This window comes from Pinus tabuliformis, chromosome 8, assembly GCF_031772625.1.
Source record: "Pinus tabuliformis cultivar Carrire ecotype Pingquan chromosome 8, CPIR1, whole genome shotgun sequence".
Lineage (NCBI taxonomy): Eukaryota > Viridiplantae > Streptophyta > Pinopsida > Pinales > Pinaceae > Pinus > Pinus tabuliformis.
In genome coordinates, this window is record NC_142294.1 from 719,072,386 (window position 1) to 719,086,604 (window position 14,219).

The 14,219-nt window shown below is 40.1% G+C and overlaps 1 protein-coding gene across 9 annotated transcripts in view; it reads left to right on the forward strand.

Moving 5' to 3' along the window:
- LOC149237610 (DNA gyrase subunit B, chloroplastic/mitochondrial-like) overlaps positions 1-14,219 on the forward strand; it is a 396,014-nt gene that overhangs the window by 68,026 nt on the left and 313,769 nt on the right. For all 9 annotated transcript variants that reach the window (XM_089372714.1, XM_089372709.1, XM_089372710.1 and 6 more), the window contains one exon: positions 14,065-14,145. In XM_089372714.1, the coding sequence (XP_089228840.1) occupies positions 14,065-14,145 (81 nt within the window). The remainder of the gene's footprint in view (positions 1-14,064; positions 14,146-14,219) is intronic.

Sequence of the window (14,219 nt, forward strand, 5' to 3'; positions counted from 1 at the left end):
CGACTTGTCGGAGCATTAATGTTCTTGGTGAACTCGTTCGGATATATGCTTTGCAGTCAACACATTGAGTCAACATATGGTTGAGCCTCACCACGCACATTGGATTGGTGCCAAGAATCTGTTGAGATATCTTCGTGGCACAATCACTCATGGGTTGAGATACATTGCCGGAGATGTGAGACTACTTGGGTATACAAATGCTGATTAGGCAGGCAGTGTGGTGGATCGAAAGAGCACTTCCAGGTGCTGTTTCTCTTTGGGATCTGCCTCGATATCCTGGATGAGTAGAAAGCAGATGTCGGTGGCTTTGAGCACCGCCGAGGTAGGGTACATTGCTGCTAGCATGGCCTCCTGTGAGGTAGTCTGGTTGCGAAAGCTCTTCAGTGAGCTGTTTGGATTTACATTGGATACCATTGTGATTCTGTGTGACAACCCGAGCGAGATCCGTTTATCAGAGAATCCCGTATTTCATGATCGCTCCAAGCATATCGATATCATGTACCACTATATTCGAGATATGGTGTAGCGAGGAGCAATTAGGGTCCAACATATCGGTACAGATGAACAGGTTGCCAACATTTTGACAAAGCCCCTAGGAAAGGTCAAATTCCTGACTTTCCGAGAACGACTTGGTGTCGTTCAGAGATCCTCTTATGAGGGTTGAGTATGATGTATTGAGCTCTGGGAGCTCCAGGGGGGTGCGGGGTACTTCTTGGAGTGACATGTGACCACAAGGCGACTCACCATCCCCTGGTGGTGCACTATGTGCAGGGCAAAGGTTCAACCTTCCCCTGTGACACCCCGTGGCGATTGTGGAACAGGATGATTAGTTCTCCTGTTCCCATGGTGGTGCACTATGTACAGGGCAAAGGTTCAACCTTCCCCTGTGACACCCCGTGGCAATTGTGGAACAGGATGATTAGTTCTCTTGTGGGCCAGGATGATTCGTTCTCCGTGGCGACTATGGAGCAGGGTGATTAGTTCTCCTGTAGGCCAGGATGATTAGTTCAACGTGGCATCCACTGGACAAGATGATTTGTTCTCCTGTGGACAGGATGATTAGTTCTCTTGTGCGGGCCAGGATGATTCGTTCTCCATGGTGACTGTGGAGCAGGGTGATTAGTTCTCTTGTAGGCTAGGATGATTAGTTCAACATGGCATCCACTGGACATGATGATTCGTTCTCTTGGGGATAGGATGATTAGTTCTCCTGTCAAGGCATCCTACCCATGCATTCTGGGACTCATGGGAAGTACCTCTCATCTGATCAATGAGCAGAGGAATGAGGATAGGGACCATAGTAGTACTATCGATGGACTCATCGCTGTATCTACCGCAATCCCTATGCTAGGATGACCTCCATTGATCTAGGATCAATGATACTGATCTGGGATCAGTGAGAGTGGTTCACACTCTGAGGCTGACTTCGGGTCAGTGGAGGATGGTATGATACATCCTCAATCATTTCTTCTTCTTCATAGTTCGAGCAGAGCAAAGCAGAGCAGAGTGGGGTCAAGCTGTACAGGACAATGCGTTTGATGGATGGATAGCAGCGACGGTTTGACGAATTGCAGATGAAGTTCTCCCTAGTTGAGAGGGAGTGTTAAAATTGGCAACTAGGTCCAAACTCCATGTGGATCACCTTATTTATGGCTTCTGATATTTTTCCCAGATTCCTTTCATCGAGAGTTGTAGGATTGATCTAAAGCTCATCTGATTCCGATAAGTATTTATGGAGATATGAATTTATTTTGATTATGAACAAATTGTCAAGGTCAGCCAACAAACTTATGTAGGCTTAGAAGCCCAACAGTCATGTCTATTCAACCTCAACGTTTGCATATAAATACAAGGAGCATTCTCCTCATTTGGACAATTCAATTCACTCATCTTCTCTCTCTCCCCTACGCATAAAAGGAGCCTCTCTCTCTCTCTCACACGTGTGGTTGAAAGGAAGACGTCCTAGGGCAAAGAAGACATAGAGAGAAGTACGCTAGGGCAGCAGGTCATCTCTTTGACTAGCGTTGACCAAGCATTGAACATCCAGAAGTGCGGATTGGGTGTGGTTGCCTCTCCTAAGCAAGCCACAAATTTTGGCACAAAAATCGAGGTGATCTGCCATTTGGTTTGACTGGTATTGACTGCCCTAGTTTAGGGCTGCAGTTGACTTCAGAAATCTGCAAATTGACTGAGCTTTTGGGGCTGTTCAAAGGCTGTTTCTTCAGGCTGTTCGAGAACAAGTTGACCGAAAATTGACCAAGTACTTTAGAGGTCAATTTTAGCTAGTTTGACCAAGTTTGACTTTGCTGATCTAGGGTTTGCTGCTGCTGATATAAAATTACAGAATTCAGATTTTGTACTATTTCTCTCTGTTGAACTATTGAAGATAAAAGAAGATTTGATCAAAGGGTTTCCCCGCATTGGGGTTTGTCCCTGGCTAGCCGCCATATCTTGTGTCTCTTGTCTTGGCTTGTTTTTTGTTGATCATTTAATGTTCTATCTGCACTTTACTTAATGTATATGTGATTGCTAATCTGTGGCTGATAAGAAGAAAAATAAGTAAACTGCTCTAAGCATAGAACATACCATAATTTAACAACGTGTATCTCTTTCTGGGTGGTACTATTACCTCTCACTTAGAGGCTCACTTTTCTCCCCCCTTTTTGCAGTAAGAGAACCTAGACATAGTTACGTTGCACACTCACCAGGCACACTCACCTTGCTTTTCGAAGGTACCATTGCAACACTCCCATGTGCTGAAAGTTAGAGCCAAGGAAAATCTCTAAGTATATGGCAACCAGGCCATCATACTAGATGGGACTCCTACACCAAATGGTGTGAGGTCTAATTGGGACCTTATATTGGGCAGATCCCTTGAATGTTGGCGGATCCAACACCATCAACAACATGAAAGTGGAAGAATGTGTTGATCAACAAAACTAAAAGAGGATAATACAAACAAATGATGCATGGGGTATGAATTTAATGATGAACAACATGCAAGTGATATGTTGATCATCACCAAAGTTCGACACCAACAAAATGATTAACAAGAAACTTGAGAACAATTGATACAATGAGTTATGAATCTAGTGGTGATGGTGCTCATAGGATTTTCTTTTTTTTTGAATAAAAATCATAATTTTCATTAGTGGAGTTGAAAATTATATTTTGTACATGCATCGAGTCTTCGAGATGCATTCAGAAAAGCTGTTTGAAAATAGTCATCCGTAAAAAAATGAAGGATCAGGCTTGTTTTCCCTATTTAAAACACCGTAAGGAAATATCAATACTACCCATGATACATAAGTCAAAAGGGGCATATTGTCATTCGTAGGTTCTCTAAAGAGAACCACTATCACAGTTTAGATACATCATCAAAATAAGATCAAATAACTGGCTGCAGGCCTTTTATAAAAAGGGTTGTGGTAGTACCCATAGTGTGTGTCTCCCACCTATTCCACAATATTCCACGTTCCCAGGTCTTGCTCTGCTCTCGCCTTGGAAAGGCTATTAGCAATGGAGTTCCTTTCCCTGTATATATGGTGACATGAAATTTGGTCAAAACCCTGCTTTAAGTCCATAATCTCATCTAGAATGGTAATCAAAGTATGCATGCGACATCTGGTAACCTTGTTAAACCAATTGATAACAATCATAGAATCCCCAAATATCTGAAGTTGTCTGCATCCTAATTTGGTGGCAAAAAGAAGTAAAAGCTTAAGATTGTATAATTCAACATAATTATTTGAACCCCTGCCAAGCCCACTTTGAAGTTTTTAGAAGTGATTTTCATTTATATAAATGACGCGCCATTCCCCCCCCCCGCAGTTGCCTTAAGCCATCGAAAAAAGCCCAGGGGCTAGCACGATCCTCTTCTTCAGGCATGATATTCTTTGACCTGTGAGCATATATCTCATCAGGGTTTAGATCATAGATGGCTAATACTTGTGATGCCAACTTTTGAGGGATTAAAGATTTTTCTAGGAATATGGCATTATTTCAAGCTATCCAAATGCCCTAGCTTATAATAAGAGGAAGGTTCCTAAGTTTTTTTGGGCCTGCTCAATCCCACCATAGACGCCAAGCATCATTACAAGATATGCCCTACCATATAGAATTTAAGGATAAAGATTGACATACAATATTCCAGACTTCAGAAGCGAAGGGGCATACCAGAAACAAGTGTTCCACTGATTCCTCAACGCGTTTACATAAAGAACACCGACATGGACAAACAAAGCACCTCTTTTTAAGGTTTTCACCCGTGGGAATTTTATTTCCCAAAATGCATTGTAGCAAAAGTCTGGATTTAGCCGGACAACTTAATTTCCATAGCTTCCTCCACCACCACGCTGGAGCTTTTGTCTTTTGGTCAACATTAATAAATAAGAAACCCAACTTTGGTGAGTATTCCTCAGGTGGAGAATGAACCTAGCTCAACGAATCATCCCTGCCCCTCAATTTTTCATGTGAATAATTGAGAGCAATTGTGTAATTTTGTCACAGACCATGCCATTTTTCCGAAAGATTTAATTAAACGACATCAACCCATCCTCGTGCCCACATAGAATATCTTTCTGGGTCAGTCACTTAATTCAGAATATATCTCCCTTGAGCATTTAGAAGATCCACCAACTCTTGTGGAAGATGATAATTTTTGTTATATCCTTCCCATGGATTAGCCCCTATTCTGATTTTTTCACTTGATCCAATCTTCCAAGCCAACCCTTTTTCTATCATGCTGAAAGCAGACAAAGCAACTTTCCAGATCACAAAAACATTTGACCTGAACTTGTTTGGGTGCCTAATCCATTCCTCTAGAGAAACAGGGGATATATACTTCCTGCAAATTACTTCTGTCCATAGACTATCGTTTAATAGTAGATTCCATCCTACTTTAGCAGCCAAGGCCTTAGAAAAAGAAAAGAAGTTTTTTAGGCCCCATCCTCCCCATTTCTTAGGTAGCATAATTTTGTCCCATTTTGCCCAAGGAAAAACTCGACCATCTTTTGATCCCATTCATAGGGATCTGCAACAAATCTTACAAACAAAATTCATGATCCCTTTCGGAATCCAAGACAACGCAATCCAGAACACTGGGATGTCTTCCAAAATCGACTTGATGAGCACATACCTGCCTGCCCTTGATATCGATTTGAAACCCCATACGTTTAATCTCTTTCCTATCTTTGCTATTTATCACAACCATTTAGCCTTTTTGTAATTGTTGGGCTTTAGGTGAAAACCCAAGTATTTTAGCCTTTCATAATTTTTTTTTAAAAGAAAAGGAAATTAGATTTTGTAATTTTTGTAGACTCTTCTTTGGATAAACCCACTTCAGAGAAAGTTGATTTTTGTAGGTTTATCATCATTACTATCGCTTTTTCAAATAGAGAACGAGCCGATTTAATTGATGCTAGGTCTCATCGGGTCCCATCACAAAACAAGAGGATATTGTCTACAAACAATAGATGTGAAATTTCTAGGTCACTAGCCACTGTAGCATCCTTTAAGTCACCCCTCTTTGCTTTAGACAATAGCCTGCTCAACCCTTTAGCCATTGAGAGAAATAATAAAGACAAAAGCAGACAACCCTGGTGAAGTCTGCGTTCAATGTGAAAAAATGTCGAGGCACACCCATTAATAAGCACTGTAAGAGATACAGAGGTATTGCAACACATGACCCAATTAATGAAGCTTACTTCAAATCCCAGGTGAGTCATGAGCATTCTAAGATAGATCTAGCTAACATTGTCGTCAATTTTAAGCACCATATCTTTTAATTTCTTAGTCTTCAAACTGTGGAGACTTTCCTCAACTACCCCAATAGCCTCATGAATATGCTTTCCCTCCAGAAAAGAAAACCACCCCTTCGAGATGAGTTGTGACAGAACTGGCTTCAGTCTGAAAGCAATGTTTTTTGCTATGATTTTGTAAATACTGTTACATAAAGAAATAGGTTTGTACTCGTCAAAAGTTTGTGGAGAATCATTCTTTGGAATGAGGGCTATGGATGTAGAATTGAATGTGTCATGTATTCGTCCTGATAGTCTGCATTCTTCAACCACCCTTAATAGGTCTTCCCCTAATAATTTAAAACATAAATTCTATCGGCCATCCATCAGGCCCTAGGCTCTTGTCCTGTTTGAAGCTATGTAAAATCTTTTGAAGCTCTTCCTTAGTGACTAGCTCCATAAGAGAATGATTGCCTCCATCATTTGTGAACTGGGAAAGTTCCCAGCCATTGCTATAACCTCAGCTAAGGAAGTTTCTCGAGGGGCCCTAAAAAGAGTACTAAAGTGAGTTTTCCCCAGCCTGGCCAGATCTTCAAAGGTCGTGGTTCTGCGCCCATTAGATTATTTAGAGCCCAAATTGTATTAATAGCTCGTTGTCCCTTTGCATATTATTGATTTTTTTTTTGTATTTTCGTTCCCATTTTTTATCCAAATCGTGCGGCTCTTCAACCTCCAAGTTTCCTCCTTTTCTTCCAACAATTTTTTCCTGGTGGCCTCCATCTGAATGATTCGTTGTTGGGCTCCTCCGATATATAACTCCCTCCCTCTGGTTCTTCCAGCTGCTCCAACTCTTGTTCAACATTATAAAGGGTGTCCTCATCCCTTTCTTTTTTGGAGATAGACCATTCCATTGTGGCCTTTTTGATTCTTTTGAGATTGTTTGCAAAATTGACTGAAGCATAGCCACCATTGTTAGTATTAAAAGGGATCCAACTTTCCTTACGATATTCCAAAAAGATTCGTCTTTAAGCCAAACTAATTTGAATTTAAATGGGGCCCTTGGCTTGTTGAAACCACCCTTTAGCTTTAAAAAGATGGGGTAATGATCAGACTAACCCCCACCCATTTTCGGAAAAGAGGGAGCCTTTCCAACAAATTTTTAATTGCATCACCAATTCTCCGATTCTACCAAGTAGGTTTATACTTAACAAGGTCCACATCATATAATTTGTGTGACTCCAAGAGATGAATGAAAAACTTAAAGTGGATCAGGATGATGATGAGGACCCCATATTTCTGAGGCACCCATTGAGAAGTTCAAATCTCCTCCCACTACCAAATTATCTGCTTTCATAAAAGATCGTGCCATAAGCCTTTCCTAGAAGGTCGTTCTGTCCTGACATAGACCATAAATATTAACAATCTTTAGCTCCATCCCCAACTCTGCAACAAAAAGGTCTACGCCCAGAACCCCTTTTGCCCCCCAAGATCCAAGAAGCTTTACAAACCTTTGATTCAAACCAATCGCTAAGCCTCCCGATCTTCCTTTAGTGTCAACGACTACAAAACACCATCCCAGAGCCAAAGAGAGCAACGTTTTTTCAATCACATCACTATTTGCCAGAGTTTCTTGAAGGGGGATGACATCAATTGGCTTTGATTGTAACAAATGTTCCAGAGCTAGTCTTTTAGAGGGACTAGCCAAGCCTCGACAATTAAAGGAGAGGAAAATCATTGAGGAACAATTATAGAGGCCCGCACTACTCTAAGTGCACCGATAATAGATTTTTGTCTCCCAACAACCACATCTTGATTAGCTTTAAGCTTTGCTTGTGAATAAAGCATTATCTACCCCGAGGGTTGCTTAAAGCATTTGAGGGGGAAGAGTGACCCATGCCCTGCAGAGCCTCTGGAGGGTTTTTATTTCTGAGCTTTGATCTAAGATTGTAACGCGAGCATGCGTTAGAAGATGTCGAGGGATCTAATGGGGGAACGAGTGGGATCCAAACAACTAGCAGGGTAAAAGGGGAGGGAACAAGCCACTATATTGTTGAGAAATGGCAACAAGAAATTCCAGTTTAATTTGTCCTTGAATTAAATTAGAATTCTATTCTCACAGCAACTTAAAATAGTTAAATTAAGTTTATTAAACTTACTTAACTTAGGAAATTGGAGTTGGAAGTCTTTTGGAAGTCATGTATATGTTCTCCCTACTTTGTAGGAGTCCAGTGTGAGTTAATTGTGAGTTGTAAAATAGAAGACTCAGTTTCACAAGTCAGTTCAGTTAAATTAGTTCTCAAATTGATTGAGAGAACTAATAGTGAGTTAACAGTCAGTGGTATCACTAATGAACTCCACTAGTGCTACTCTAGTTAACTGAATATTTACTCATTAGAAACTCATATATGTCGGTTCTGAGAAAGACCCAAACTCATATATGTCGATTCTGAGAAAGACCCAATTGAGACTAGAGTGTAGGGACAATGTACTATTTATTTTAGATTTTTCTGAGTTGCACTGATAGTGAATGCATTCAAGAACTGATCCTTAAGGGATTGCGCTGTTTTTAGAGGCTTTATTTCCCTGTAAGTACAAGCTATCCTTCATAGGAATTACACATTGTAATAGGGACTTGGAGAGCTTGTGAAGAGGCTAAGCTTTGGCCTTGAGCTTGCTTATGAGTTGGAGATTGATTTCACTGAGTGCTGGGATTGTTCTAGAGCGAACAAGCATTGTAATTTCATCTTGATTTTCCGGATTAATACAAAACAGATAGTGGGGTTTTGAGTTGTGGCTTTCCTCAGATATTCATTGTGTTATGTGCCTTTGATTCTCTTCCTCTATTGATTATTGTTTGCTCGATATTTATGGGCTTCCTCTATAAAGAGTAGAAGTAGATTATTGTCTCTTGCTTTAGCAAATTGCATTAGCTTGTGAATCTACAGGATTTTCTACATGTATCCATATCCAACCTAGAAATAACATTGCAAGACATAGGAACAGATAGAGTAGGGATATAAGAACCCATATCAAGAGAACCAAAAGAGTGAATATGATTCGAAATAGGAAAGGAAAGTGGAATAGTACCTGTCATAGGAGAGATAGAAGCAGTAGGCACTATCTCCCTATGAGTTGGCCCAAAATATCACTGCATGACTGGTTGCAGTGGAATATTCCTCCATTGGCTCTACCTTTGACACTTTCTGTTTGTTCCTTGGAGGAGATTGGATCTTGCCAGACTCACCATGGATTTCCTCCTGATTCCTCCACTCTTTATCCCCTTTTTGATTCTTCCACCTTGTCTGTTTGGTGAAAGGAAGTGGACAATCCCTCAACACATGGCCAATGTTTTGGCATTTGTGACACCTAAAGGGGTAGCCCTCATAATCAAGAATTTGCCTGTGTTCATAGCACATGATAGGTAATATTCAGTTCGATTATCAAACCCACATGTGAATTCAAATTCACCAAAATTCTGGCAATAATCATATTACCAATAACCTCATGCGATCTATCAGCATAAGTCCCTAGCTTATCCCCAATAATCCTTAAAATATCGTCAGATCACAACTGTGGGGGCAACCCATATAACCTCACCCATATTGGACTGTAACCCAACTTTTCTCTATTCGCATTGAAGAGGAAACTCCATCTCTTCATTAGCATTGGAGACAAGTCGATGTACCATGTTTTCCCCAAAACCCAATTGACTGCTTCCAAATTGTTGAACTTAAACATAATCCGCCCCCTTGGGAGGGGCCTTTACCTCAGGCAGAGTGTTGAGGTCCTTTCCCCATTCAACCCCCATCCAGTCTCGAATCCTATCTACTGAGAATTTCCTTCTACGGGCTCAACCAACTATCACTTGCTCAAAGGCCTCAATAACCTCCCAGTATTTTACAATTTCTCGTGCTTCGATTTCACCTTAGTACACTTCACCTTCTTCCGTTTCTTCCCTTCTTGGGACACTTCCTCATGTCTCTGCTACAAATTTAGGGTTTCCATCCGCTGGGCAAACTTGCTAGTTCCATCCACCCAACCATATGACTCTACAGGAGCACTTGAGAAAAATGAGAGACATTAGGGAGAAATCATTCCAAATTCGCAACATAAACCCCAGTTCTGGCTTCACTGCACCTCTGCTCGTTACCAAAACCAAACCCACATTGCTCAAGCCTTTCTAGGTCTAATCCAACGAACAATGGCTCATAGTCGCATTTGCCCTGTTCTTCCCCCCCTCGCTTGACGCCTAAAAAGGTTTCTTGGAAGGCCTCTCCATTCAAATCCAACATAAAGTTATTGTGGATTAAATCTGCAGTAGCATCGGAAACAGGAACCGGAAACCCTGACTGGATTTGCTTGGTCAAAAATAAGCTCTGCTCTCCAGCAACTTCAACCAACCCCTCTACTAGTTGAGGAGAAAAATCGATAGAAACCGCTAAGATGGATTCTAGAGTAGGGAGGGAAGAGAAAATCCCTTCATCGTGGATGCCAAATGTCGTCCATGTTGCCAACTCATTTTCCCTAGTTGGCTTGTCTTGCTAGATGGCGACATCCTCGAAAGGATCCAGGGTGTTGTCTATCACGTCATTCATTTCTCCAACTCCTCAAACCTTGAATACCCCCAATAGTGGAATCTCCCATGCTCATAGGATTATTAGTGGAATTGTTTACAACAATTAATTGGGATACATTAGGGAAGATGTAGTGGAGGTTATAGATGCCATTCTACTAGATAAAGATGGAGCACCAAGAATCCAAATAGAAATGGTAGTTCTAATGTTGACAAATGTAATGGTAGATGGTGGTTCAAGAGGAAACATCATGATGAAGGAAACTTGGGAATAACTAGAGAAACAAAAGTTATGGCTTCCAAAGTTTTGATTGAGAATGGTAGATTAACTAGAATAAGGCCACTGGGAGTGTACAATGCAACAAGTCTGCATAGCTGATAAGTTGCTTGTAGTGGACTTCACAGTCATTAAAACATATATCAAATTGGGTTCATATGATGTCTTATATGGTAGGCTTGGCTAAAGGAAGTAACTACTAGAAATACCACAATTTCATTTAAGAAAAGGGAGACATTGAGTGCTAACCGATTTAGTGAATTCAACAGTTAATGAAGAATTAGTCAGTTCTATTGAATTGTCTAGTAATATGGAGGATGGTATATATGGAACTAATAATGAACATATTACTTAGATGATTGTTTTGAAGATGAAGTATTGCTAGACAAAGAACTGTTTCACTAGCACTAATATAGAAGTGAATCCAACAAAAAAACCATCAAATGAAGAACCAAAGTAAGTGGAGGATGGGAAAGAAGATGAGCTGAACTTTTCACAAATTCTACATTAGCAAATGCAGACTATAGTATGAAGAATGCCATAAATACAATGAAGAAAAAGATATTAAATACAAAGAGTCATGCTCTTAAGAGATTAATATGGGAAGGAAGGAAGAACCACAACACATCACTATGGGTATTAAGTTGTGTGTCTAGAAGTATTGGGAGAACTCATCAATGTGTTCAAAGATTTCAATATATATATATATATAGTGCAACGGAACCAAACAGTGTCGCAATACAAAATGTGGTTGTTTTGTCGAATATCAAAAATACAAAAGTTAACACCTAACTTTAGTAATGAGTATCCCTATATGCGTGTGTGTTTTCTCGTAGTAATGAGTATCATTTATTTTAAAAAATGTTGTAACCAAACCAAATAGTGTTGTAATGCAAAAAGTGGTCATAGTTGGATATAAAAAATACAAAAGTTAACATCCAACTTCCCACAGGGTCTGTCTTACTTGATCCAGGCTCTACAGCGTTGGCAAGTTGCTTGAGCACATAATCAACATGACAAAACATAGTGAAACTAGAAAAATCACTAATTTCATGCTGTTGATTGGCTTCTGCTTGCATGTCCTTCTATGGTCCACTTCTTACACCTTTTGAGTGCTTCTCTTCCTCAATTGTTGTAACAACACTGACCTCACTTGTGCCATCCTGTAGTCCCAAATTTGAGAGTGCAATGTGTCCTTGTATTACTTGAAGTTTGCAGAGGTGGGGGGTGGACGAGATAGCTTTCAGAGGTAGGTCTAGGTGGGCTTCAATCCTTCCAAGCAACAATTGCAAAGATCTCAACTGCTGAATAAACTTCAGGTGCTTCCTATAGTATATCAAAATTATTGTTTCAACCTCTTTCTCCCATTCCAAAATTTCCAATATGTGCTTCGTTGTGTCAGTTGCGCAAGCATCCTTGGTGTGGTTGTTTTTCTAGATGTGCCTCTCAAACTTGTCTTTCCATTTATTCCAGCGAATGATTGAATTCAGTCTGTGTTTTACTTGCACCAAGCATCCTTGATGCCGTTTTTTTGTCTAGATGTGCCTCTCAAACTTGTCTTTCCATTTATTCCAGTGAATGGTTGAATTCATTATGGTGTGGTTTTTTTTGTATAAATGTGCTTCTTTTTCCTTCTTTTGACACCACTTCAACTCCTATCCTCATCTATTTGAGCTTAGACAAAACACAATACCTATCACTGCACTATCAATGTGTCATTGATGCTACCCTTCTTCCCAACTACCTTTTAGAACTAACCACCAGCAGAGTGCCCAACTCTGTATTTCGCTTATGGGGGGAGAGGCATTGAGGTTTGGAATTTCCAAACCCAGCAGACCCACACACATTACTCTACTCTGCCAGCATACAGCTCTTAATTTCCCACATAGGAGGATGGAAGATGAAGTGAGGAGGGTGATGCTGGTGTATTAACTTGCTATCTTTTTGGTGCTCCATGATAAGGTGTGTTTCTAACTTTCTATGAGGTGTTCTCATCCTAGAATGCTTGCAGGTCATGGGGGAAATAGGATGGTAATCTCCACATTTAAATCACATACCCTCTCTTGCAGCCTACCTCATTTGTTGGCTTGCTCATTGTCAACAAATCTCCTAAAATAGTTTCTTGATTGGCAGAGCAGAGAGAGAGAACTGCCCAGTTGAATTTTGCATAAAACGCAGGTGAAAGAACTTTAAAAACACACGCCTCTTTGGTTTCTGAGATTCATAACACTTTATTTGCTGCATATGAAGTCAAAATAATGTGTTGCCAAAGACAACACATAGTGAACACAGAAGGCTTTTCCAAATTCCAACAACTACCTGCATGACAGCTTTTGAAGTCTTGATGATGTACTTTTTAAAAACAGAATGGGAAAGTTGTCATCCTATGGGATTTTTTAATAGCTGTTTTTTTTGTACTTCTAGGGCTTGGAATCGAATTCCACCAGCTCCTTGTTGGTTAGCGAGTTTAAGAACCATCTCTGAGCCAATCCTTGCGTTCAAACAGGTCATTTTGTGTGTGTGCACAGTTTGGTCTAAAGCAGGTTGCACTGCATTTTGATAATTCTACAGCCTGGAATTGGATTCTGTGAGTTCCATAATGATCAGTGACCTTAAAAATTGTGTGCAAGCCATTCTCTGCACCCGAATTCCTCATTTGGCTGGTGAACATAATTTCACTAAAGGTGGGTTCCTCCAGATGTCATTCTTCTGAATGTCAGAAATAGGTTCTGTCAGCGCCCTGATGATCAGTGACTCCAATAAAATGTCTGATCCACTTCCTGTGTTCAAATATGTTATTTGGATGATTTGCATGTTTTGACCCACGGTGGGCAGCACAGGCAAAACCCAGTGTTGTGCAGTGAGCCTTTTTAGGCAACAGCAGTCTCAAGAGTCATTTTAATATTTTTGGCACAATGATGTAATCTGTTTAAATTTAAGAGAAAACCACATATTATAGACTATGTAAGCTGATTTCTGAATTTTTTCATGTGTAGCTAGATTGTTTTGAAAATAACCAACCATGAAATGGCTTCATGTTTGACTTTGTAAGAGTTGGGTTGGACAAGTTAGTAGATACAAACTTTTTGGCGTTTTAAATGGGTTATGATTTGTAACATTTTTTTTGCAAGTTTATCATTTGAGCTTTATGTCCCAGATGATGGGTGAAGCTTTCACCCGGAACTTTGGATGCCTCAACAAGATCACAATGTTCCAGAAGTTTTCATCATCATGTTCTTAACTGTGAAAATTTACATGCTAAAAAAAAGTTTACCACACATCACAATATATTGCTTTATGCCTTCTTCTCTGTTAAACTAAATATATTCATTAAGCCACAAGTGCTTTCATGTCTTCAAGCAATAGCAATTCATGGCATAGTGTGATTTTATGTTTTTATTATGTTAATTTCATTTTTTTCTTTTGAATTTGCTGAATGAATATGGAGTAACAAGATTGATATTGTTGAATTGTAGGTTTTGGAAGGGCTAGATCCAGTAAGAAAGCTGCCAGGGATGTACATTGGAAGCACTGGGCCTCGTGGTCTCCATCATTTGGTTTCTACCACAAGCTATATTCTTCTCAATTTGTTTATGTTAATGAACACCAACCCCTGTTTTCAAATGTTTTC